The 23,733-nt window shown below is 38.6% G+C and overlaps 1 protein-coding gene across 8 annotated transcripts in view; it reads right to left on the bottom strand.

Annotated features, from left to right (window-relative positions):
* Positions 1-5,477, bottom strand: part of LOC119551966 (protein kinase C, brain isozyme) — a 35,235-nt gene extending 29,758 nt beyond the window's left edge. For 2 of the 8 annotated variants that reach the window (XM_037861673.1, XM_037861667.1), the window contains exons 1-3: positions 5,097-5,232; positions 3,173-3,590; positions 1,516-1,542 (exon numbers count right to left, since the gene is read on the bottom strand). In XM_037861673.1, coding sequence (XP_037717601.1) covers positions 1,516-1,542; positions 3,173-3,372 — 227 coding nt within the window. In that variant the 5' untranslated portion in view covers positions 3,373-3,590; positions 5,097-5,232. Of the gene's footprint in view, positions 1-1,515; positions 1,543-3,172; positions 3,591-4,101; positions 4,205-5,096; positions 5,233-5,353 lie in introns of those variants that run through there. The other 6 variants (XM_037861675.1, XM_037861674.1, XM_037861671.1 and 3 more) reach the window with 5 other exon arrangements.
* Positions 5,478-23,733: the final 18,256 nt, after the last annotated feature.

The following is a 23,733-nucleotide window of genomic DNA, read 5'->3' on the forward strand; positions in this document are numbered from 1 at the left end:
AAGATCATTTCAAAATTACCCTTTATTATTTAAAGTTAATTAAATAAGTAATTGCATACACCGATAAGAAATACTGTAAATGATATTTGGCCATGTTTTTCATTCATTGCAGTTGATTTAACTATTAATTTAAAAATTATAAATCTTGAATTTAATACGAAATTAGTTTTATAACGTAAACTCCTAAAAGTTAAGTAGACTAATGTCGTGCCTCATATTTTCTACCTATACTTATATATTTACAAATTATATAATTTATGTATATATAAAATACAAAATGTTAAATTTAATAAGCAAACTTTTATTTTTGGTACTACATTTTTAACAGTGTACTGATTAATTAATACTTTGATTAATAAAAGATGTTGTCATCTTCCAAATAATATTTAATTTCAACAGTAAATTATTCAGAACTTTAAAAGCCATGATGTTAAATTAGTGAACTTTTATTTAATCCCTCTCTTATCATTTGCAAAATGCAAATTGATATGTTCAGGGTATTTGGAGGTTCCATCTGGAATTTCCATCGTGACCTTTTCGGTTTCCGCGCTATTATGCAAATGACGTGCCGTAAACACGGCAAATGTTTCACCTGCTACCCGCAAAAGAAGGCGGGTGACACTTTGCTGCCGCAGCTCTGCCGCACCATCCACAGTTCGCCTCCCCGAAAGCCACACCCCCGGAACCACTCAGATACGTGCCTGCAACGCCTCTTTGCAACACTGGGCCTTGTGTGCGTGCCCCCAAAGTCCCCGCACTATTAATTAAAAGTCGAAACCAAGTGTAACAGTGGCTGGAGTTGTTAATTAGCTGCAACCCCCACTGCCAAAAAAAGAGGGGCGTTTTGCGGCGGTGGGCGTGGCACTTAGCCTGTTTGCTGGTATTGCTGTCAAAGCGCGTTAATTACGTGTAATAATGATGCAGTGCCGGCAAAACAGCGAATAGAGATTTTTTTTTTGTTGTTTCACTTGATACTTTTTTTGGGCGTTGGGGTGGCCAAAATTTTCGGTTTTGGAACCACCCAGGTTTATGGGCATAGATCGATGATGCTGGCGGCTGGTTTCGCATTTTAAACAGCAATTAATTTAATTATTGCCAAAATGTCTTGGCCGACAATTAGCTAAAGAGCCCAAAGCGATGACTAGAGTCACAAGACAAGCTTAATAAATTGGCTGCGCTTTGTGCCAGCGACTTCCATATCCATTAATTAGACTCTGGCTTTAAATTGTCATCGCAACGCTCTGAAACTATGACACTTTGCGCAGAGACGGAGTGTGTTTGTTTATTAAATATGAATTAATATCCCTGGAATGGCTCGTCAAAGTGTCTGTGGTTGGAGGGCAACTCTGACTATGAATATTAAGTGGCGAATTAATTAATTTGTGTGGGCCACACGACACACTTCCACTTTCTTTGATGGAAATTCTACAACGATTTTTAAATTTGGAAATTCTACCACGATTCTCTAGCATTACGCAATGAATGGAATAAAGTGGATCCTTTTAGAATACCTACATCCATGCATATCCCGACTGATAACCGCTGCAAAAACCAAAATTCTGTTCAAAATTCATGTCAACAAATGTGTTTTTTTCAACGGAGGAGTTTTTTCGAGGGGGGAACTTAATGCGCATGAAATTGATTTATAATCCACGGGGATGTTGGCAGGCCAGGAAGTGAATTCTGGGACTCGGCGGGCAGGACTGCCATAAGTAAACAGGTTACCCCATATAATTTCGGTGTTTTTACCCTGCTCTGCTGTTTGTTTTTGCTTAGGGAGCAACAATGGATTAAGACAGATTTCGGCAGCCTTACCTAAATTAAATATTACACAGGTTAGCTTTTGTTTTTGCTGGTTTGTTGAAGCTTCAGGATGAACTTTAGGACCAGCTAAAACAACAAGTCTTTGAGGGGAATTACTTGACTGGAGGTACAGGGCTGCTGTTTACTTGGGGTACAACCTTTTTCAAACAGTTTTTAAAAATGAAAACAAATTTGTTTTATTAAAATTAACTTTTTTGCATTTTTAGAATATGTACTATTTATGTCGAAGTTCTGATTTGATTTTGCTGATTATTTTGTTAAGGTTATTAATAAGTTGTTCAACAAATGTGAGTTTCCTTAAGTCCAGGGATCGTAAATAATCTATGTGTAAACCTTAAAGACCTTTCACTTTTTTGTAATTCTAGTAAATAGAGCCTTAAACTTGTTGCCATTTGTCTAAACTTTACACCCCTTAAATAAATAAGAACAAATTTTAGTAATCTTTATAAAATAAATCTTACAAAAAACGCATATTTTAGGCACTTGCTTAAATGAATTTCTAGTTAAATTAGAATTTGTGTTTTGAATTGAAATTGCTTGCATTTTATATTTGAAGTTGATTACAAATTTAAATTAGTTGTAGTTAGTTTTTAGTTATCAGTTTAATTTCCTTAGACTGTCAACGCTGTTTTTATTATTTAAGATACCTACTGTTAGCCATGCAATCTAAGTAAGAAATTTAATAACTTATTTTTCCTGCTAAATTTGATTATGAATTTAAATTAAATGTAATTGGCTGTTAATTGCTTGATTTTAGTTTTCAGTAAAATTTCTTAAGATGGTCACTTCTGTTTTCTTTACTTAAGATACCTACTGTTGACCACGCAATCTAAATAACAATTTTAATAAAAGCAAAGAAAACCAACTTTAATCTTTTTTGTGAAGATAAATAAAGCCATGAATAAATACTATAAATGCATGCACTTAAACCGGATTGCCCATTTGTGGATACACCTTTGTGGATATTTCGAACAACTGAAATCTTTTATTAAATGTAGTGCCTGGCCTGGAACAAAGTACCTCTAGGTGTGCTATGCTGACCACAGACTTAATTCGATATTTATCTAAAAATTGGGTTTGACCACTGGCAACCATTGTGGGTGCTTTGTTTTTGTTGCCATGTGGCTCTATTATTTGCGCTATTCCGCTATTGTTGCTCAGTTCTTTCGCCTTGTCAATATACATTTATCGATTCCCACCACTGATGTTATGTGGACGCATTGCTGGCCATGCTTGGTAGACCCACAAGTGCCGTCGAGGGGAGGGGGGTATATGTGGGTGGTTCCATGTTTATGGGGAGGGACCTCTATAACTTGGGGATGCTACACACTACAGATAGGAAACTCACCAGATAAAGTCCTTGCAGTGGGAGCAGAACGTGGGCTGCTTGAAGAACCGGGCTATGAAGCAGTGATCCTTGACATTGAAGACGTTCTTCTTCTTGAGGGCTCCCTTGCGAAGGCGGGACTTCATCTTGTTCTCGCCCATCGCCTCGCCCTCCGCCCCCTGCTGCTGGGCATCCCCGTTGTTATCGCTGCCCTCCGACATTGTTCGCCTATTAAATGTTCTTTTTTTACCTTCTTCTTTTTTTTTTTTTTAGCTCGACGGGTATTTCGCAGCGTTTACAAATCGCAAAGGTTCTTTAACTTGCTCACTTGTTGTTGCCGCATTTGGCTTGTTACGTACTTCTCTGGCTGGCTGGCTTTGTGTTTATTGATTTTCAGTTTTAGTTCTCGGCGTGTTTTTATTAGGCCCTAAATGCCATCCTATAATAATGCGAGAAAATAACGATGCAAAAAACTGGACTTGAGATGCCCGCTTTAAAAGCGTTGCCCAAAGCGATTTGCATAATTTTATTAATCACTGGCCGCACGTTCGGCCGTTTATTTAATTATTTTTCACTCGCGTCCCGCTCGCATCGATTTCAAATTGATTTTTCTCATAACAAGCGCAGCAATTAAACAAAAACTCAGGCAAATGTCACCGGGAGACGGGCAAACAAGCTCATAATTAGCATTAATTTTAATGCGCCGACGGTTGATTGTACAAAAGAATTTCTGAAGGGGTTTTTTGTGGGGGGGCTAAATAAGAACTTTGCAAATAATATTATTTTTCACGGCAAAAAGAGACGCGCGTGCAAATAAAAAAGCGAAGTGCAAACGAAATAATTTTTATTTCAATGTTTTGCTTTTGTTTTTCAGCTTTATTGAAATTTTTGCAACGCCAATTTTTGTGTGCTTCGCCAACAGACACGTTCTTGCTGGCCACTGCTCTCACCTGTGCAGGTGGGCCAATTCGGGATTCGATCGGGGTACACCCTATATTTGTTTTGAATTCACAACGCTCGCATAAATATTAGATTGCATTCCTCGTTTGCCTGCTGAATAACAATTTTTGGTCATTTTATGGCTCGTGATCTATCCAAAAATCCATTTGGTATGGCTTTAAAAAGCTTATAGTTTAGTTTAATAATCTCTTTTTTTATTATTCCACTTTGCTACCACTCCTAAAACAGTTTCTGTACTACACTTTTTTAAACCCATTTAAATCCTCTTTTTAAAGTTTTTAGTTCTGACCCTAGTTCTGTCTACAAAAAAATCAAGCATACGTAGTGTGTTCTTTGTTTTAAGCCCTTATGACACTTGCTTAAATTATGTCTAACCAACTGTATTTATTTTAAAAACCTAGAGAAATTAACAACATTTTTTTGTGCATATTGGGTTGTCTTCACTTTTTTAAATAAATTCAGTCAGTTACTCAAAAACAAAGCAAGTGTCACAAGGCCTTTGCTACTAGAAGCTGATTAAGCTAAATTTAAATGAATAAAGATTTACTATCATTTATTTTTTAAATTTCTATATTACCTATCACTTTTATTTAACTGTTTAATAGTTATAGCAACCCCTTTGCTACCCTGCCTAGGCATACAAAATCTGCAGAGTTCACATTGATTGATGCCACAATCCAAAAACGGAATCGCAAACACAAATCCACAAAGGACTCGATTGAAGCTCTGTGTTCCTGTAACACATATACCATTGTGTTTGCGAGCGAAAAGCAACAGTTACTATCATTTCCGTATCACTTGCCATCGCTTTTTTTTTGTTTTCCGCTTTTTGGGGCACTTTTTTAACCATAATGGCTGTAATAGTTATGACCGCTTTTTGCTATTCTCATGGGGGGTATTTTGGTTTATAGAGCCCAGTATTTGGCAGTTAAATTTCTAGTTTCAAGCACTTGTGCCATCGGCATTTGGCGTTTATTTTGTTTACTTTTCCAGCGATGACTTTCTGTTACTGGTCCTATTGGGACTACACTGCACTACACGCACGAGAGACGGGAAAATCTGAGGAGCAACTGCCTTTGGTGGCGTACCGAAACGTAGTGAGCGTGCGAATATATTTTCACACGAGCGGAAAATCCAAGTCCATGGCCTGTGGTGAATTTCCCAGCTGTCGTCGCCCTCTCTCTTTCCCACTCTCTCTTCGCGGGTTACACAAGATTTCCTCTGCCTCTCGCACGCACTCACTCACAAACACACACTGCTGAAAAATGTAGGGGCAGTTTTTCCCCAGCTTTTCCTTTCTTGGCCACTGGGCTCTGCGAATTCGTATCGTTTTCCCGGCACGTGCGCTTCGCTCGAGTCACAAACGCGTTCTGGCCAACCGACTACCTTTATTTTCTGGAGCGAAATATCCGTAGAGAGCTTTTGGGAGCTCTGTTAGCTGAAAGCAGCGGCTCTGTTAACGCTCATTTGCATCCCGGCCAGCTGATTAACATAAGTAAACCCAAATCGAAATCCGAAACGATCCAAAACGTCAGACCCTGGAGCCCCCGATGACGCTCTTGGCGATCCGATCGTCAGCGCTAATTGATTCGACTGAACGAAACTTGTTAAATGGTCACGGGCCAGCCGGTTTTGGGCCCACTTCGCGGGGACTTGCGGTGGAAAAAGTCAAAAAAGAGCTGATTCGATTTAGAAGTGATATCCCCTTCGCAACTGATCGGACCAAGAGATAGGGAACATGATCTCTAACTATCAAAGCTACTGGTTGTCAACGTTATATAGCAACCATGGTCCAAAAAGAAGCTTTATAACATATTTGACATTTAAAACATATAACACTTGCAATTATTTCTTGATTATATAGCAGATATAGTAAATATAAAAAAAGATATAACTTTTTTTAAGAGAGAGCCATCTTATCAGTAATATTTTTAACAAAGTTTTACTGAACATATGATTAATAGAAAGAAATACTTGTGCTAGAGGGAAATATTCAAGAACTTTGTTCTTTAATTAAGAACATTCTTTCTTAAAAACCGTGTAGGAACATTTTGCTATCAATGTTCTTAATATTAGAACGAAATGGTAGGAAAGGAAAAGTTAAAATGAGTTCATTTAAAAAGATTTTGATAAGTATATACTACTGACTGGACTAATAGTTTATTTGTTGATTGATTCAAGCGAATTCTGATTCTGTTTTTAAGAACATTTTCAGAATTTTCTCTGCGTGGAGCTTAATAAGTTTTCTATGGAGTTACTTTTGATAAGATAAAAATACGTTTCTATAACCATAATTATTTCTTTTTAAGCTTTAATTACCCTAACGTACTTATATCATTATTGTACAACACCCATTGACGCGCCTTATAAAAGCTAAGACTCATAAACAAGATAAAGATCAATACCTAACAAAAAAGCTAGAATTTTTATTGAATAATTACTGGAAGAATTCATAGGTACACATTTTTTTAGCAAAATTTTACGGTAATATTTACTATGTGTGTTGTGTGGAATATTTCCGTTCCACTTGCTATTTAGACGAATTATTGGACTCCAACATTTATTGCTCATACTTTAAGCCCTGTTTATCTAAACTCTGAAGCAATGAAGTTAATCTTTATATTTTACAAAGGCAAGTCCGCCTTATCGTCAAGTTTATAATGATGAATTTGATTAATTAAGGGTTCGTCTGATATAAACAAATATAAATAAAGACTTTATATCAGTTCCTAACCTAACAATCTTGTTGTGATTTGGTTTGGTTTCCTTTCACTCATTTGAACTTAAAATTGGTAATTTATAGCCCTAATTTATGCATTTACCACTCCATTATTTATGACCAATTTTGTGAGCGTGTTTAGCTTGGCCCCCGAACCGGAGGATAAGAGATAAATTCTCGATGTGGGCGGATCTCCGCTTACATCTGCCCAACCGCAACCTTCGGCGCGGTTGCCTGTTACCTGCTAGCTGTTACCCACTACCCACCTGGCCCACCTGTTACGTGCCACATGCCCCCGCTTTTAGCCATGGTGCCACATCTGATAGCCAAGTGTCACGTTTCGCGGCCCGGCTCAAAATCAAGCTGGGGCGTTGCTACGATACGAATCGAATCGAGAGCGGTTTGGACGCTTTTCGCGGCTAATGCAATAATTATTTATCTGCCAGAGACACGGACAGACCATAAACTATCACAACATTTTCGCTTTTCGGTTAGTCGGTCGGTTTGGCTCTAATGAAAATACCAAATATTTGGGCGGGCGAATAAATAACCCCTCCTAACAGCATACACATACGCTTGCCCAAAATTGGAGATAAAATATTGTGGTAAATTCCCATTGCCAATTGCTTGGCCGGTCGACATGTAAATGGGCATGTTGAAAGCCATCGGAATTCGGTTGCATAGATAATGCGGAATATCGCACAGTAGATAGCTGATAATGCTGGCGTCACTCGGCCAAGCAGATAGTAATTTATGAATAATTTGCTTTAGATATCACAAACACTGGGCAATAAATTTCAATTGCAAGCATGGCAATTAAAACCCATTGAAATATTTTCTCGGCGGCAGGCTATTTTGTACATCATACAGTATTTGGGGTATGCTAGTTATTGGTTTACTAAGTGGTTGGTTTAGTCAGAATATCAGAGGTATAAGAAGTTAGAGGGCATCTTACAGTCGACTTGCCTCTTTGATATTTTTAATAAACCTTCTGACACTCCGCTTGAATTATTCACGAATGGAAATGTCGGTTTAAATTGTTTAAACTGCATTCACTATGTATTCGTTAATTTATATTAACTCGAATTGGAACCGGAAACGCTTATTCACACTTGCTAATTTTTGAAAATGGATAATACTTTTCACAACAAGCATGAGGCGATTGTTTTGAATTTAAAAATGGTATTTTGCCCAAATCCAAAATATATTACTCATAAGTTTTGTGAATGAAAAATAAACTAAAGAAATATTTTTGTTATTTAGATAACACTTAATGACGCCATAAGTGTTATTCATTGGAAATCATATTAATTCCATGCCACAGGGTATCCCAATGTGCTAATCCCCCCTAATTGTAAACCAATAAATTATTTCGACACTTGGCTCATTTCTGAGAATTGCTCCAGTGCACTTAGCCCACATCTGAACACTTTGTAAGGGTCTTAAGAGCGGTGGCTGCTGGAAACCCAAACCTGCTAAATCATCATTAAATCGATTCGTATCTCAAATGGTAATTTCCAATCAGAATCCCATACTTTCACTCGGCTGCTCTGCTTTTTTTTGCTTGTGTTATTTTGCCCTCAGGGCCTTGGTTTTTTGTTATTGCCTTTGCTCGACTGCCATTTCTCGCCATTTTCCGCCTTCGAGTGCTTTGTGCAGCTTTAATTTTCTTTATCAGCGCAAACTGGGCATTTTTCGCACGCACACAAGACACGAAAAACCGGCAGAAACGACAAAAAACAGACAAATTTCAATTAAAAGCGTGGGCGGTGGTACAAAAGGGCGTGTCACTCACGCATAATTGACACAAATTGCGGCAATCAAGCACACAATCAAACCAACAAAGCCAATCTTATCGCGCATTTCACATTTCGCCACTGATGGTGATTAACGATTTGTTTACTAAAATTGGTTTTAATTTATGCAAACGATTTATGCCAATTCTAACTACCATTTATACACATTTTACACATTTCACTATTGATGATTTGCTTTATAAATATTAAAGCTGGGGATATATTTGTATATCATTTGACATTTCTTTGTGGTGGCTTATTAAAATGTTTATATTAATGCACAGACAAACTAACGTGGCTTTAGTTATTTATTGATTTGCACTTCATTTATTTTTATTAACAAATATTTTAATTTATGCCATTAAATTTGTATAATTCTTGGCTAAAATGCGGAAGAACCAATTGAATTCGCTGCTTTGTTATATTCAAATGTTCCAGCTGTTGTCCAAACAATTAGATTGCCAGTGAGAGTTTACATTCGTTTTTATTTTTACTCGTTTCCCGGTCTTGTTATATTTTTCGGCACTTTTCAATCGGTGGCCGTTTGCCATTTGCCGCAGAAAACGAAAAAAAAAAAACGAAAAAACGCTCCCCACGACCCGTTCAGTCGAACTTTTGGACTGTCTGCGAACTCGTATCTCGCAGATACAATTCGCTTCTGTCTGCCCCACAAAAGCGATCGCATTCGCAGTCGCGTCGCAGCCGCTGCTCTTTTGGCGGTCGTGAAATCGGCACAATTTTAATGATTCTTTTGCTGATCAGGCCCACTGTGCAGCGGGCAGCGATTGGTTTTTGTTTGCGTCTTAATTGATCGCGCTGCTGGGGCGGCGGTCGAGTGGAAATGCTGATCTATTTGGTGCACAACGAAAAAATTCACGAAAATTCGCCATTACCAATTAATGGTTAATCATTACTTTTAATTACCGCTCGACGACGGACATAAAACCGGCGTTATGGTTTTTGCTTATTTAAATTATTTTTTAACGTCTTTATGGTGTGTCAACACTTTATTTTGCACTGTCGTCACCATTAAGTAGTGCAAGTTAATAATTTTGTATAATAAATAAAATTATTTTTAGCTTTATACAAGTGCAAGTGAATAACTTTTTAAATTTGGAAATATTATTTTTAGCTTTTATTGATTTTGTTCATGGAAGGAAATGTCCCTATGAATATAAAGCGATGAATTACTAATCGGTACAAAACATATCATCCACTAGGTAAAAAACTACAAGTCACAAAAATATATTTTTGATCTTACTAAATAATAAATAAAATTAAAGATCGATCAATTTACAAGTAAGTAATTTTAAACGGTATTTGTTTGCTCAAAATATGGTTTAGCCTCATTGTCTAACCCCTCTTTTCTCCAATATCAATGGTGTGATTTTTATGTGGTCTTAGTTTTATATACCTATAGACAAACGTTATAAAATAAACATTATTAGAATTGCTATATTATTAAAGTCTACACTTTTAATCGGTAAATTTTACTACATTTCAATTCAAATACAATAATATCTGTTATATATCCTTATCTTTATCTATATCTTTTCTTAACCCAATCCGTTTTTTTAAATTCCTTGGTAGTTAGAATTTTTCCTCCATCTGTAAAGGGTATTTCCCGATCGACTTGGTCAAGACTAAGGCCCCTTTCGTTTTTGTCTGGCTTTTGCGAGAATTTATTGCATTTTCTTATTACATTCAATTTGGCCTGCTGCCGCAAAAGTGGCGCTGGGAACTTGTCCGCCGATCCCCCGAATCCGCGGCTAATTGCGTTGCGACCCCTTTCCCCTTTTGCCACCTGGATAACAATAAAGCGATTTTAAATGCTTGTTTTTCTTGCAGTTCTCTCATTTTTTCCTTTCGTTTTTCGGCCTCGAACAGATGTGCAGATGCAAATGTATCTCTGTATCTCTGTATCTCTGCATCTGCATATGTTCCACCACCTCTCTCCGTTTTCCCTGCTGGCCGAGTGCCAAAATCCATGAAGTGGTTGTGGCTAAAAAATCGCCATCGGGTGAAATAACAACCTATCCCAATTCGACATTGGCACGTCATCACATGGTGATTGTCAAGCCTTGCGCCTAAATAAAAAGGGAATCCCAAACGAAATACATGCAAATGAAATCTCTTTACTCACTGTATTTTTTATCTCCCCGTGCACATTAATGCCTTGGTATTGGGGGCAAAGTGTTGCTGTTCTTTGATAGCTCGGCTTTTTTTATGGAGCACAGATTGCCCAGTTCGCGTGCAGAGTTATCAGCTAAAAAAGCAGCTTCATGTAAATAAAAAAAAGGAAGCCCATAAATAATTCAACGAAATTCATTCAGCGCTTTCCCATTTCGCCTGGGGAAATGTTCGTTCATTTTGGGCGGTTTGTCGTGAATCGAAATGGGGATATAGGGAATTGGTTTCACAGTTCTTTGATTTCTTTTTGAGACATACTTTTGGGGATGCTGGGAAAAGCTTTGGCAGGAAGTGCACAGTTAACAAATATTTACATGGTAATTGCTCAACCAAAAGGTGAACAAACCTAAAAAGTTACTTAACATACAGTTCTTACAGACTGCTTTAATTAAATAGTTAATTTTAAAGTTGACTTGCCAAGTTTAAAAGATATAAGAATTTAATGAAAAATGGTTCCGCTTTATTTCGCTCTTTTGGATGTCCAAACTTGTCAGTTGTCAGAAAGTTTGGCCAAACTTTTGGATCGCAACGAGGGCACAACTTTCTCCTTCTTATTTAATTGGAGGAACACAGAGGGTGGCAAAGAAAATTGAAAGCACTGGACGTTTGTATTTATTAAACGAAAATAAAACGTTTATTATAATATATTGCTATTGACTTGTGTTTTTGTGGAGCTGGAAAATATGCTGTTTGCAATCAATCAAACAAATTGAGCATAAAACCCTGAACTTATGTTTTATAAACGTTTCTTCTTTCGTGAATTGCTGAGGTTTGAAAATCACTTTTTAGGTGCCTAAAAGTAGGCAATGATTTTGTTCACTATACTTATGAGCTTAATATATATTGTTGCATACTTTTAGGCGCAATAAAAATACATTTAAAGTGGTTTGTGTGGCATCCCCTATATGTATTTACTTTTTAGATGTTATACAATTTTTAAAGGCTTAACTAGACTTAAGTCTTATGTATTCCTCTATTCTTAATTAAAAAATAAGCTTTGCTTAACAGAAATTATGGTTTCAACTTAAAAATTCAAAGCTTTTTGCACAGAATCCGTGTCATTTTTGCTGTGACCCGGCGGAGAAAGTTTTGCCTAGATCTATTCATGGTTCCTGAAGTTTGGCATGTGTCTCCACCATCAATGTGCGTGTTTTTCACCCACTTTGCCCCCGCTCATCCCATTCGCAGGCATCGGGGCACAAAGAGCAAGCGTAGAGGCCACTTGGCCCGGCCAGAAACAGGCTAGAACAATGGGCTTCCTCATTGGCATGAATGGTTAAGGGGAGGGGGTTTTCAGTGGGCCGAGGTGGCCAAAGGGGGTGGGGCAGCAACAATCGAACTGCGGGCAACCAAAGGCCGCCGCAGCTTTTGTTGCCATGGCGATGACACTTCGGTGTCCTGTATGTGGCAGGTCCTAGTGCCTTTCCCAGCTGCAAATGCCCAAGAAGATGCCGCCGCTGATAATGAGGAATGGGACAACTCAGTGCAAACGAAAGTCGAGTTCCTGGAACGAAGAATAATCAACTGGATGTGGGTCAACTTTGAGCTGGGGGAACAATGAATGCGAAACATAATTGGAAGTCAGAAAAACCTGAGTACTTTAATTAAGGCTTTTCAGGAGGACATCCCTGGTAAAACTCTGAATGACTACTAATTAACTGGCATGAATTCTTATCAACAGGTTTTTTTCTAGTAATTAAGGTATAACATCGTAGTAAGTGATTCGTTAAATTCCATGTAATTGCTATTTTGACATATACGGATGAATTCTATTTTTATTTTGGTTAATTTTCTTTGCAAATCTAACAATACCTTACAAATTAAATATACCTGCCACCAGTTTTTATAAAATAGAAGTGAGTAATTGGTTCAGTTCCATGTAATTGCTATTTTGGCACTTACGGATTAATTCTATTTTTGTTTTGGTAGTTTTCTTTCCAAATTTTATAATACTTTAAAAATTAAATCTATCCGTTCAATGTTATAATAACCCAAGGTAAAGGTAAATGTAAAGTAAATGATTACCCCAATTTATAATTTTATTCTTATCTGTAATCTGTTAATCAATTGCTATTTAATTATCTAGCATATATAGTTTTCCAAGAAATATGTGCAACATCCTAATTGTTACTTTAATCCCCCAAAGTACTTTCAATAGTGGCATTTCGCAATTTAATCTCTGCTTAATCACAGGTTTACCCCTACCTGCTGTTCGCTAATTGACTGCCATCAATCTTAATTCCCCATCGAAAGTCCTTTGCCCGTTTGCGTCTCATTGAGTTAACAGTGAGTGCGATTAAGGATAATATCCTCGCTGCACAGTGACTGCAATAAGTGGGCCCTCAAACAAGCCGGATTACAATAAACACACTATAAACACACAATCAATAGTTGAACAATCGAATCGCTGATTGCACACACGCACATTTCAACCGGCCATTTGCATTCTTATGGCATTCCACGGTCAATTGGTTACAATTTTCCAATTATTGTTCTCTCATTACAATAATAACAGTTCCAAAACAGAATGTTTACTGCATATTTTGCCTGAAATATTGGATTTTTGCTGCTCCTTTTAAAACAGCAATTTGTATGCAAAGTTATCCGTTTAAAACCCGAGATTTGCACAACAAATTAACGCAAAATAATTTTCATTTGGAGAAGGCCAAGGCGGAATGGAATGTTGAAGTGCCCCCGACAACGACTTCCCATATCCGTTGCCAAAGGATCCCTAGGCATGTTTATGGTTCCCCCATTCTGGCTCTGTCTCCCGACAGTCGTAAAGGATTCAACACGTGGCATCTCGGGCCCTGGAGTTACCAAATGGCCCACTGGCCGGGGGGGCTGAGTAAGCGAAATCCCCATTTATCGTTTGCCAGCTACTAATTTACACTCAAAGCACTCCAAATGGGCCGAGCAGTCGACAGACGACTGTGGTCGTGTAATTAAAATGGAATTGTAGCGCGTGCCAAGGCGCACTAAATGGAGACGAGGCGATACGAAACGAGACAAATGAGAAATGCCGGGCTCTAACTGGGCCATCAGGGCGAATACGTAATACGTATGCCGCCGAAATGCAGGTTTCATCACGTATACGCAGCGTATACACGCATAAATTTGGCAAAGGGCCTCGAGACATCTGTTTTGCTGCCCCTAAAAATAAAGGAAACTCAACTTTTGGTTCCCTGTAAATCCGCTAAGTTCCTTCGATTGAAAGTTCTGTTCCCCCTGGTCAAGTAAAATTGCGCACTAATTCCGTTGCCATTTCCCAACGGCGGTCGAAAGTTTCAATGGTTTTTAATTACTTTCAATAGACGGGGAAAAACCAGCGCTTTTGAAAATAAATAAACCAACCGAAAGTTTGCAGCAGGATGTGCCAGCGAAATAATTGAATGCTTCAGCTCCCAAACGATTCAGATGGGCGAAGAGTTGAAAGGTCTGAAAAGCTTCAACAATTGCATTGCATTTTTTGCAATTTAAGAAATGTGGTAAATTGGCGAAGTTTATTAGACAGCTGATAATTCAGTTTTCTAAGGATTTGGATTTTATATTTAAGTGTAAAACCTTTATTTATTTATTTTCTACGAAATATATAACGAGTTCCTGCTTTTCGAAGGCCTTCTTTCAGCAATACTTGTGCAATTATCCCACCTCTTTAATCAGAAAGCCAAATGCCAGATGCTAATTAATTAATATCCTAATTGTGGCCATTTCTTGGCCAACGGATAGTAAATGTATCCTTGTCGTGACCACTGTTTGTAAATGAATTCCGGCTGAACGCGCTGGCCAAAATATTATTGGCCTTGAATCAGTCAGGTGCGTTAATTGCACACGTGTGCGGGCGTCAAGTACTCGAGTGTTAAATTAAGCACTTGACCCTTAAGTGAGGTTTTGACATTAAAACAGGTTAATTAAATCTGTTATTTTTTATAGTAATACAAAATAGTTAATTTCCTTGCTGTCTGATTTAGTTTTGCCATAATTCAAGTGTATTTTGTTTCCTCATTTGCTTGTGCTTTCAATGAATAATTAAATGTCTTCCTGTGCTTACACAGCTGTCGCCATTTAGGCCCAAAACGAAAGTCAAAAGCGCCGCAAAGTAGGCTAAAAAGAGGCGTAACCACCGCGCTGTCTCGCATTGTTTTCATGCCAAATTTCACCTTCACTTTCGACTGGCATTTGCCTTCATCGGGCCTGCTTTCTTCGCTCTGTTGTCTTTCGCCTCTCGCTTTTGTTATTTTCACTTTTCCTTTTCGGCCTGTGTCAAGCGGCAGTTAAACGGCAGCCGACGCTTTTCCGGGGTGGAAATGCGGGGGTTTCGCCTGAAAAATGGAGGCTGAAACAATTGCCTAATGCCCAAAAGCAGGCAGCACAGCTGTATGGGTGTTTGTGCACCTCTGCGTGCTCATCCTTGTTTGCATGCCCCTTTGTCTGTCTGCCAGTCCATCAGTCTAAGTATACACAGAAAAAAATTATCTCTTTTCTGGAAGCATTTTTAAAAATAAAACAATATTAAGAAACATTTTTTAACATGTACAACAGGTTGTTCACTTATTTTTAAAAGACTATAACAAGCACTTATTTTCGGTGATAAAAATTCTAAATAAAGGGATTTCTTGTTCAGAAAGTTGAAACTGAATAAAAATCTGAAGAATTCGCGTTTCGTTTGAAAATGGTTTCCATAAATACAAATATTTAAAAAAATTGATTAACATATACCCTTTAAAGTGTATACCAGGTTTTCTTTCTATTTTTATTTTTTACAAAACAACAACTGGCCACTTTTTTTGGTCTATTTTCATCACTTTAGATTTTTGTGGCACTTCTTATAACCTTACTTAATTAAACGTTTTAATAAAATTCTAAAGACGTTTTCTTCAGCAGGCAAAAATTGTATAAAACAACTAAAGAGCTCGCGTCCATCATCATTATTTAAGTGTTTTTTTAATAAGGTTTCCATAAATACTTGTCATTATTAAATTAAAATATGATTGCATTTAGATTTTATTGTTACAAAATCGAAGAAAAAATAATAATTTTCCAGTGTACCTACTCTTGTTAGCTTTCTATAGCAGCCTCAGTTCCGCCTTTTCTTTACCATTTGTTGGCCACGTTTGGGCGGGGCGAAAAATGCCCAAGGGCGGTAATATTTAAGATAAATAAAAATCCAACTCAAATCAAGCAAAAGTCCGCACAACAACAAGAAAATGGCAAAGTAATTAAGTATGCTCCCTGCCCCCCCAAAAATGTACCATATATATTTACGAAAATCTTTCTTCTTTTTTTACAATATTTTGCACTTAACAGACCGAAACCAACATCGTTGCGGCTGCCATTCTCAGCAGACTAATTATGATTATGATGATGCCCACTCATCCGTCCGCTACTCCCCGTGACCCCTGACCCCGATTCGGCTCTTGAATTTCGTTTGGCAGCTGAATGACGTGGAATTTCGGTGGGTTTTTTTGCGATGGGATGTGAAAAGTGGGCTCGGTGGGTTGGGTGGTTCGGGTTTGTTGTGTGGCTCGGGGGCGCAATGGGCGTGGTTGTCGCATATTTGTTGCACGGCACGTTTATCACATCGTTACCTGTGCGTAAGTGGGTGGGTGGTTCAGTGGTTCAGCGGTTGGGTGGTGCTGCCTGACAAATCAATATCAACAGGACGAAAATGGTTCTGCGAACTCATTGTCCTGGTGGTTATGGGGTATGTGGTTACGGCGAACGGATGCTGTTTTGCGGTTTTCGCATGTCACATTAGTTGCACAGAGAAAATGGAATTATAAGATGGGTAGTATAGCCTTTAAGGACTTGAAACAACATTTATTGAGTGCCTAAAAGTAGGTAATCAGCTTATATTTGTATCGTTAAAGGGATATTTTTTAATATTTCGAAATTCATAGTATAGTTTCTTATTTAAGCCCAAAGATAATTGTATTTTTAGATTCCTTGTTGGTAAGTATAATATTAGGTAATCCTTATTTATGCTGGACATTTAAAAAAGCTTAGAAATTTATAAGGACCTTTAAAAAAACTTACAAAAGCCATTTAAAAGTCATAAGATCTTAACTATAAGTTTAAAATTTTTTGTAAAAATTAGAATTAGAATATCTTTTATTATTATTATCTTAGGTCTCACACCATAGTTTTGCCCAAGTGACTATTGAATACATCTCAAGATTGTGTATCCGATTGTCGCCTCGCCAACTGGGACAGTTCATTAAACTGCAGAACCGCCAGATGGGTAAATGGCACGTATCGCATTTCCGCCGCGGTCTAAATTGTGCATATCAATATTTATAGTCGTCGGCCCCCAAACCGCTCCCATTTTCCCCCACACTCCCCCAATTCTACGGATTGCCCTGCAGTATTAACACAAAATCAATAAAACCGTTTTAGAGCTCATTGAATCGTTAAAGGACAAATAACGAACCCAATGACTTATAAATACCCATACAGGCCAACACTTGGGGACACACCCAAACACACACAGATATTCGATATTCGAAGCATAAACCATTAATCATATATTCCCTACAAAGACAGCATTAAAAATACATCAAAATGCTGGCAAACTCCATAAGTATTTGTATAGAGACGAGTGTGTGTACAAACAATTTATTATTGTTCAGTTTTCTAAGGGGACATTTCCAATGAGAAGATGCCAAGAAAGCCCTGTAATCCCTCTCGACGACTTCTGATGATGAATGGCTTAGACATGCACGTCCCTCCGATATTCGCTTAATTAAAGCTATTAATTTGTGTCCCCCCCCATCAATCATGGGACGAGACCCTAACTTCTGGCGCTGGAACATCGTTAAATCAGTCATCATCGTCTTCGGGGAACCTGTTGATGTTGTAGTGGTCGATGTTCAATATGTTGGGGATGTAGCAGATGCAAGCCCTACAAGGACGAATGGCCCTGAGCAAGGACCTCCTCGAAAGATGCGAAAGCCATGTTGTTTGGGAAATGTCTTGAGGGTGGGGCAAGGGCAGAGGAGGGGGAAAAGTACTATTGTCTTACCTCTTCAGGCATGGCAGACTTCTGCCCACAGTAAGCACACTTTTGTGAGCTTGCCACAAGTTTGTCAGGTCTCCGATAATTGGCACTAGATAATGTTCTACAAAGCATTATGGTCTTAATTAAGCTAAGAGGTACAATAAGCAAAATGGGATATATTTTATAACACATACTAAAACAAAATATATATAATATTAGCTGTTTCTTATATATGCTTCTTAGTTATGATACCTTTAAAAACTCTCGTATTCCCCTTGATCTTGGTGTAAAAACACTTCGTAACTAAGTGCAAGGTAAACATCAAAAGGAAATCGAGTTGGTTCACTTGGAAACTTAAAGTATCTTTTATCTCCTGACGGCATTGAAAATCTTACGAGCTGCCTCGTTAATGTTCCCCTCGAAATCACATTGTTGGGCCATGTGTGGCAGCCCCGCTGGTTCAGCCCCACATCCTCCGGTTCTTGCAACACTCCTGTCGCTAACTCACTTTCCGTGCAACGCAAACTTGGCTACAGATACAGATACATGTAGATACAGATACGGATAAATCCAGGGCGAATGGTGGAGAAGGAGAAATCAGTCACTCGACGGCAGTGGCTTCCATTGTCATTGTTTATTATGCCAATTTGGCTGGGAGCAACAAGCCGAGAAGAACCGGGAAAACGGAGGAAAACCAACAGCTAACTGGGCTAACGCATTTTGGTCTGGTGGAAAATTCGAAAATGATGTTTTCCCTTGTGTCTGTCTGTGGGCCAATTGGAAACTCGGCAGAACACAGGAAGTACCAAAAAAATTAATAACACAAACGGGGCTGAAAGAACACACATTCGAGGGCAAGCCTTCGAGCAGCAGCAACTGAAACACATATCGGAAATTCAAATGTTTGCTGATGAAACCACAAAAAAGGATGTGGAAAAAACAGGGCACAAAGAAAGCTTTCGCACAACAAATTTGCAAATCGTTATCCCTCTGCTTTCTATTTGCAATTTTTTTGTGTTGTACTTTTTTCCACAAGAACCGGCAGCTGCATATGCAACTCGATAGAGGCAAACAAAAGTCAATGCTATCTGATGGGGCGACAATGGATTCGGTTTAGTTGTTGGCATAAATCAAATTTATTTTCCATTTTTTCCACAGGCCCCAACACACACACAAAAGGCAGCAGAAAGTTGAACTTTCTACCGGTCGAGCGCAGAGGAGAAAGTTCCGAGCTAAATAAATATTGAAGGAGTGGGGAAAAACTTTTACCAGTCAAGGATGGGTAAGCAGGCCAGGCAAATCTTGCTCAAACATATTGAATTGAAATGTAAACGCTTCCCGAGATTTCAGTTACCACCAGATTTTCCCATTTTGATTTATTCAAATCCCTTAGGGATGCTTTTGTGCTGATTTTTCACAGCTCTGGCCATTTGCTAATTAGAATCCAGAATGGTGAAAGCCATTTAGCTCAATACTCTGTAGCTATTGAAGCGGGAAAGAATTTAAAATAAATACTAAAAGGTGCTATGTAATCGTGGAATGCTTTAAGGGACCAAAACAAGTTTTAGATAGCTAAAACAAGTATTTATAAAGAAAATATTATCACCATCATGATAAATCAATAATGGTATCATAAGTCATTAGAGAAAATGCTCTGAAAAACCTAAAACGTGAATACTCTAATAGACCAAAACCAATTTTAAGTATCTAAACCAAGAGACTTAAAAAGTGTATTATCATTTTCATAGGATAAATCAATAACGCTTTCTTTGGCAACACTTTGTTTGCAATCTAAAACTGCAAAAATAAACAAATCATTGAAAAAGGATATGATGTGTTTGCCTCTAGAAAATATAAGAGCTTTCCTATGTTTACCCCTTCATAATTGCTTAATTTCCCACCTGAACTCAAGAGTATCTCAAGTGCCGGTTAAGTATCTTCGAGGCTTATGTAGATGTGAGTGCGCTCAATAAGACAAATGAGTGTGGGGAACGAGGGCCAGGATGTGAAAGATGGGCAGCAGGAGGCTCCTGCCAGCCTGTCACCTGTCCATCTGCCCTGTTTTTCCCCTACCCTCTTTAGAATCCCCTGACAGAGGGTCATTTATAACCTGGTCAAGGCCAGATGCAGGCAACAAAAGTCAGGGGAATCATTTAAAGTGTTTGCCAAACATCCAATCCATCCAGAAAAACTTTCACAGATTAAGCAAAACTTTGCGAAATGGCCAAGTAATTGGCCCGAAAGGACTCAATCTGGGTATGAGATATCGCTCCATCGTATTTCCCAGCGAGGCTCATTATAATGCGGAATTGGAATCGAAATTGAATTTGCCAGCCATTAAGCGAGTATTCCATTTCAAGTTCTTTCCCCCGATATCGAACCGCTGTCATCGGCAGTGCGATGAGCACTTGGGGATTTGTTTAGCCGCCTGATTGCAGTCGCTTCGTAATCAAATTGCCCGCCACTGTAGCGAGAAGCCTCGGCTAATGAATGTGAATCCATCTGTATACGTATCCTCGTATCTGTATCTGGATCAGGAATCGTATTTGAATTCGAAACTGAGCAGCTCCTTGAGCAGGAAACTACTCCTGCAAGCACCCCCAATTGAACCCATCAGCAACAGATTGAGTTTGAGACCCAATGTCCGAGTTAAAGCAAACTTTGCTTTGGGGTCAAACATCTATCGATCGGGTGCGGTCCTTTTTACACTTTGCCGACTTTAAGTGTCCTGAGCGCCGTCGTTGTCCTGCTCGTTATCCTGCCCCCCCCCGGTCACTCGCTCCTGACCCTCGGTAATTGCGGGGCCCGGACTATTATTATGTGCTAAAAGTGTTATGGCGGGGAAAGGTCTCTGGGATGGGGTCTGGGGATTCTCCGGCCGGCAACAAAGAGCCCAGCCGAGCCAGCAGCATTAAAATTATAAATTGTGCGATGTGCTGGCAACTTAGCTGCCAGCTCTGCGGAGATAGGAATACAGAGACGAACGGAGTGGAGGAGTCGACCGCCTGTTGTCCTATTCTGCCTCATGAACCACTTTTAGTCATTAAAATTAGTCACTGTGAAATTAGCATTCTAAAAATCTAGTTACCTACAATGAGTGCTTAGGGATACTTAATAAACTGTATTAAATATCATAATATTAAAGCCTTGTTACATAATGTTTTTAGATGCCTTTTCAGTAAGTGGTTTTCCCTAAGAAATACACATTTTTAAAGTTTAGTCCTTGCTATGGAAGTTATTTCCCTTGTATTCTGTGTTTTATTTATACTTGTTAATATCAAATTTATAAAAATGTATTTAAGTAAAGGGCTTAGCAACTTTTCTATGAACTTGTCAGTATACATTAGGGACCTTGCACTAAAACTTACAAAATATATTGTATTTACCCTTGTTAATAGTTAGAGTGTCTTAAATTTAGTTGTGGTACCTAACTAAATGGTTTTTTATACGGATTGTTTGTGTATTTCCCTTACTGTACCTGAAAAAATAAAATTAGATGTATTAAAAATACTTAACCAATAAAACATCATTATTATTTATTTAACAAATTAAGCTAAGCATACAATGACTAACTTAATTTCAAAATTACCGAGCACTGGCTGCGGTGGCCGTCGACTCTGGTTGTGATTAATTTGTTCTATGTATTTATTATGGTTTTATTTATATATATATATACATTTGTTTTTCATATTTTTACTTAACTTTTATATTGAGAGCTTTGCTTTTTTAATGAATTCGTGCATTTTTTTGATGTCATTATTAATAGTGCTGCATACCTCTTAATACCCTTTATTTTTTTTCTGTCTGGCATGTGTGTTTGAGAGGGCTGGACTTGGCTTTTATCTAGCAATTTCAGGCACTTGATTTGAATTTACGATTGCCGCTTATTACTTTCTTTTCGTGGGCAGACTTCAAGGCTCAACAGTTGCCTGCTGGGATAGTCCTACGCCTTACCCATTCCCATTCCCATTCCCGCCAGTCTGGGATTGATTACGAGCCCATAATTACGCATGCTGAGCATAGAGTATGGAGCAATGTCCTGGGTGACTTATGACCTGTGACGGCGCTGATTCACGGCGCATTCCTTTCCAGTCCATTCCCCTTCACATTCAGATCCACATCCATCTCGCTCCACGTCCAGGCTGGCGCATAGCTGATTACTTCCCTCACCTGTTTGTTCTCGGCCTTGGCATTATTTAATTGTTCATTTATAAGATAAGGCTGATGGGATGGGGTCCTGAGCCCCGGAGCTCTGCCTCACTCAGCAAGTTGGCGCTGAGGTCAGCACAAAACTGTCTATGGCCAAAAAGTAATTAACAAATGTGGCAGGGCCGAGGCGACTCCCTTGGCAACAGCCAGATCTCATTTAGTTGAACACTGAGAGAAAAGCTGGGCCAATAAAGGAATATAAAATAAAAATCAGACTTGGTTTTTTTTTAAAACAACAATATGATTTAGATAAGTAATTTTTAAAACGAAATTAATGTCAAGAAAAAATATTCTTAGCTTGATAAATGGTCTTTTCATTCTTTCAAGAAGAAACGTTCTTAAATTCAAGACGAAAGTACTCTCGAATTTGATTTTCGAGATGAAGTGTTCTTAAAATAAAGATTAAAGTAGTCTTGATTTTGATTTTAGAGACGAAAGTAGTATAGCGAACTGACAGACCTTCATCTTCATTTTAAAAATTTAAGATTACATCCAGATCTTCTTTTTGAGATCAAGATATAGATGTTTTCTGAATTTACTACTGTTAAACAATCCCTTTTCTCGATAATCCTTAAAAACCTATTAAAGTTCAAACTCATATTTGTTTAATTTAAGGAAGTCTTTATAAATTTCCCACTTTATTTCCCTCATCTTTCTCTAAACAAAAGTGTTTTTCTCTAAATGCATGTTGGCTCGTGTGGTAGAATTTGGGGCTTGGGTAAAAGTGCGAAACTAAAGCTGAGTTGAAAGCATTTCATTTTCATCTCCGTTCTCTCTGGCAGCAACGTGAAAGTAGTTTCGGTTAATCCATCCTGCTGCCACTCAAGTGGCCCATATGAATTTATTGATTTTCTTGCCAAAAAATATTTTTCTCTCGCCGTTTTCTTGCTAAAATTGTGTGTAAAATTTGTGCGAACTTCCGGTGGAAACGGGGGCAACTCGGGATAAGTATCTGGATATTGACAGGCTGCCAACATACTACGTTCGCCTGGTTTCCTCCACTTCCTTGACCTGTCACCCACACGCACACCCATTGGCATTGGGCGACCCCATCCCAGCCTATTATGTCGCTTATTGATTTCATATGTTGCCCACCGAAGGCGGAAGCACTTAAATTCCTGCGGCGCTTCCGCCGTGCAACACGCTCCACGTCACCATCCTGACCACGTGCTCCTTGGGCTCCGGACTCCGGATTCCACATGCCTCGGTCTCCTGATGCTTTCTCCTCGCCACAGGCCAAAAATCAAGGCGACCATTCTCGAACCCATTGTCACAGTGCCTTTGGGCATTGATTGGTCTGATTCTGATTCTATCTGCCAGAAAGCAGAACCATCAGATTGGATTGGGGAGCAGGGAATCCGAGGAAGATGATGCCACATGCGGTGCACCACAAATGAACAGCATGCTGGCAGAAAGCCGACCAAAAGTTGGCATTGGCAACGCCTTTGGAGGGCAATTGTTTCGGCTCTGTCCTGGATTTAAGCCACATCCTGGTTGTTAAGTAACAAGAACCAAGATAAAATGCGGACGATGTGTGTGGAGAGCACATAAGTCGACGATTTTATGAAGTTAAGCTTACAATTTATTCTAACAGTGAAACGGTAAGTAGAACATATCATATGTCTGTTCCAATTATGTACCTAGGTTAGAAATTTCAATTCTCTGTTGTATTTGATTTAATGTTATTTTAACAAGAAAGGGGTAACGTGGG

This window comes from Drosophila subpulchrella, chromosome 2R, assembly GCF_014743375.2.
Source record: "Drosophila subpulchrella strain 33 F10 #4 breed RU33 chromosome 2R, RU_Dsub_v1.1 Primary Assembly, whole genome shotgun sequence".
Lineage (NCBI taxonomy): Eukaryota > Metazoa > Arthropoda > Insecta > Diptera > Drosophilidae > Drosophila > Drosophila subpulchrella.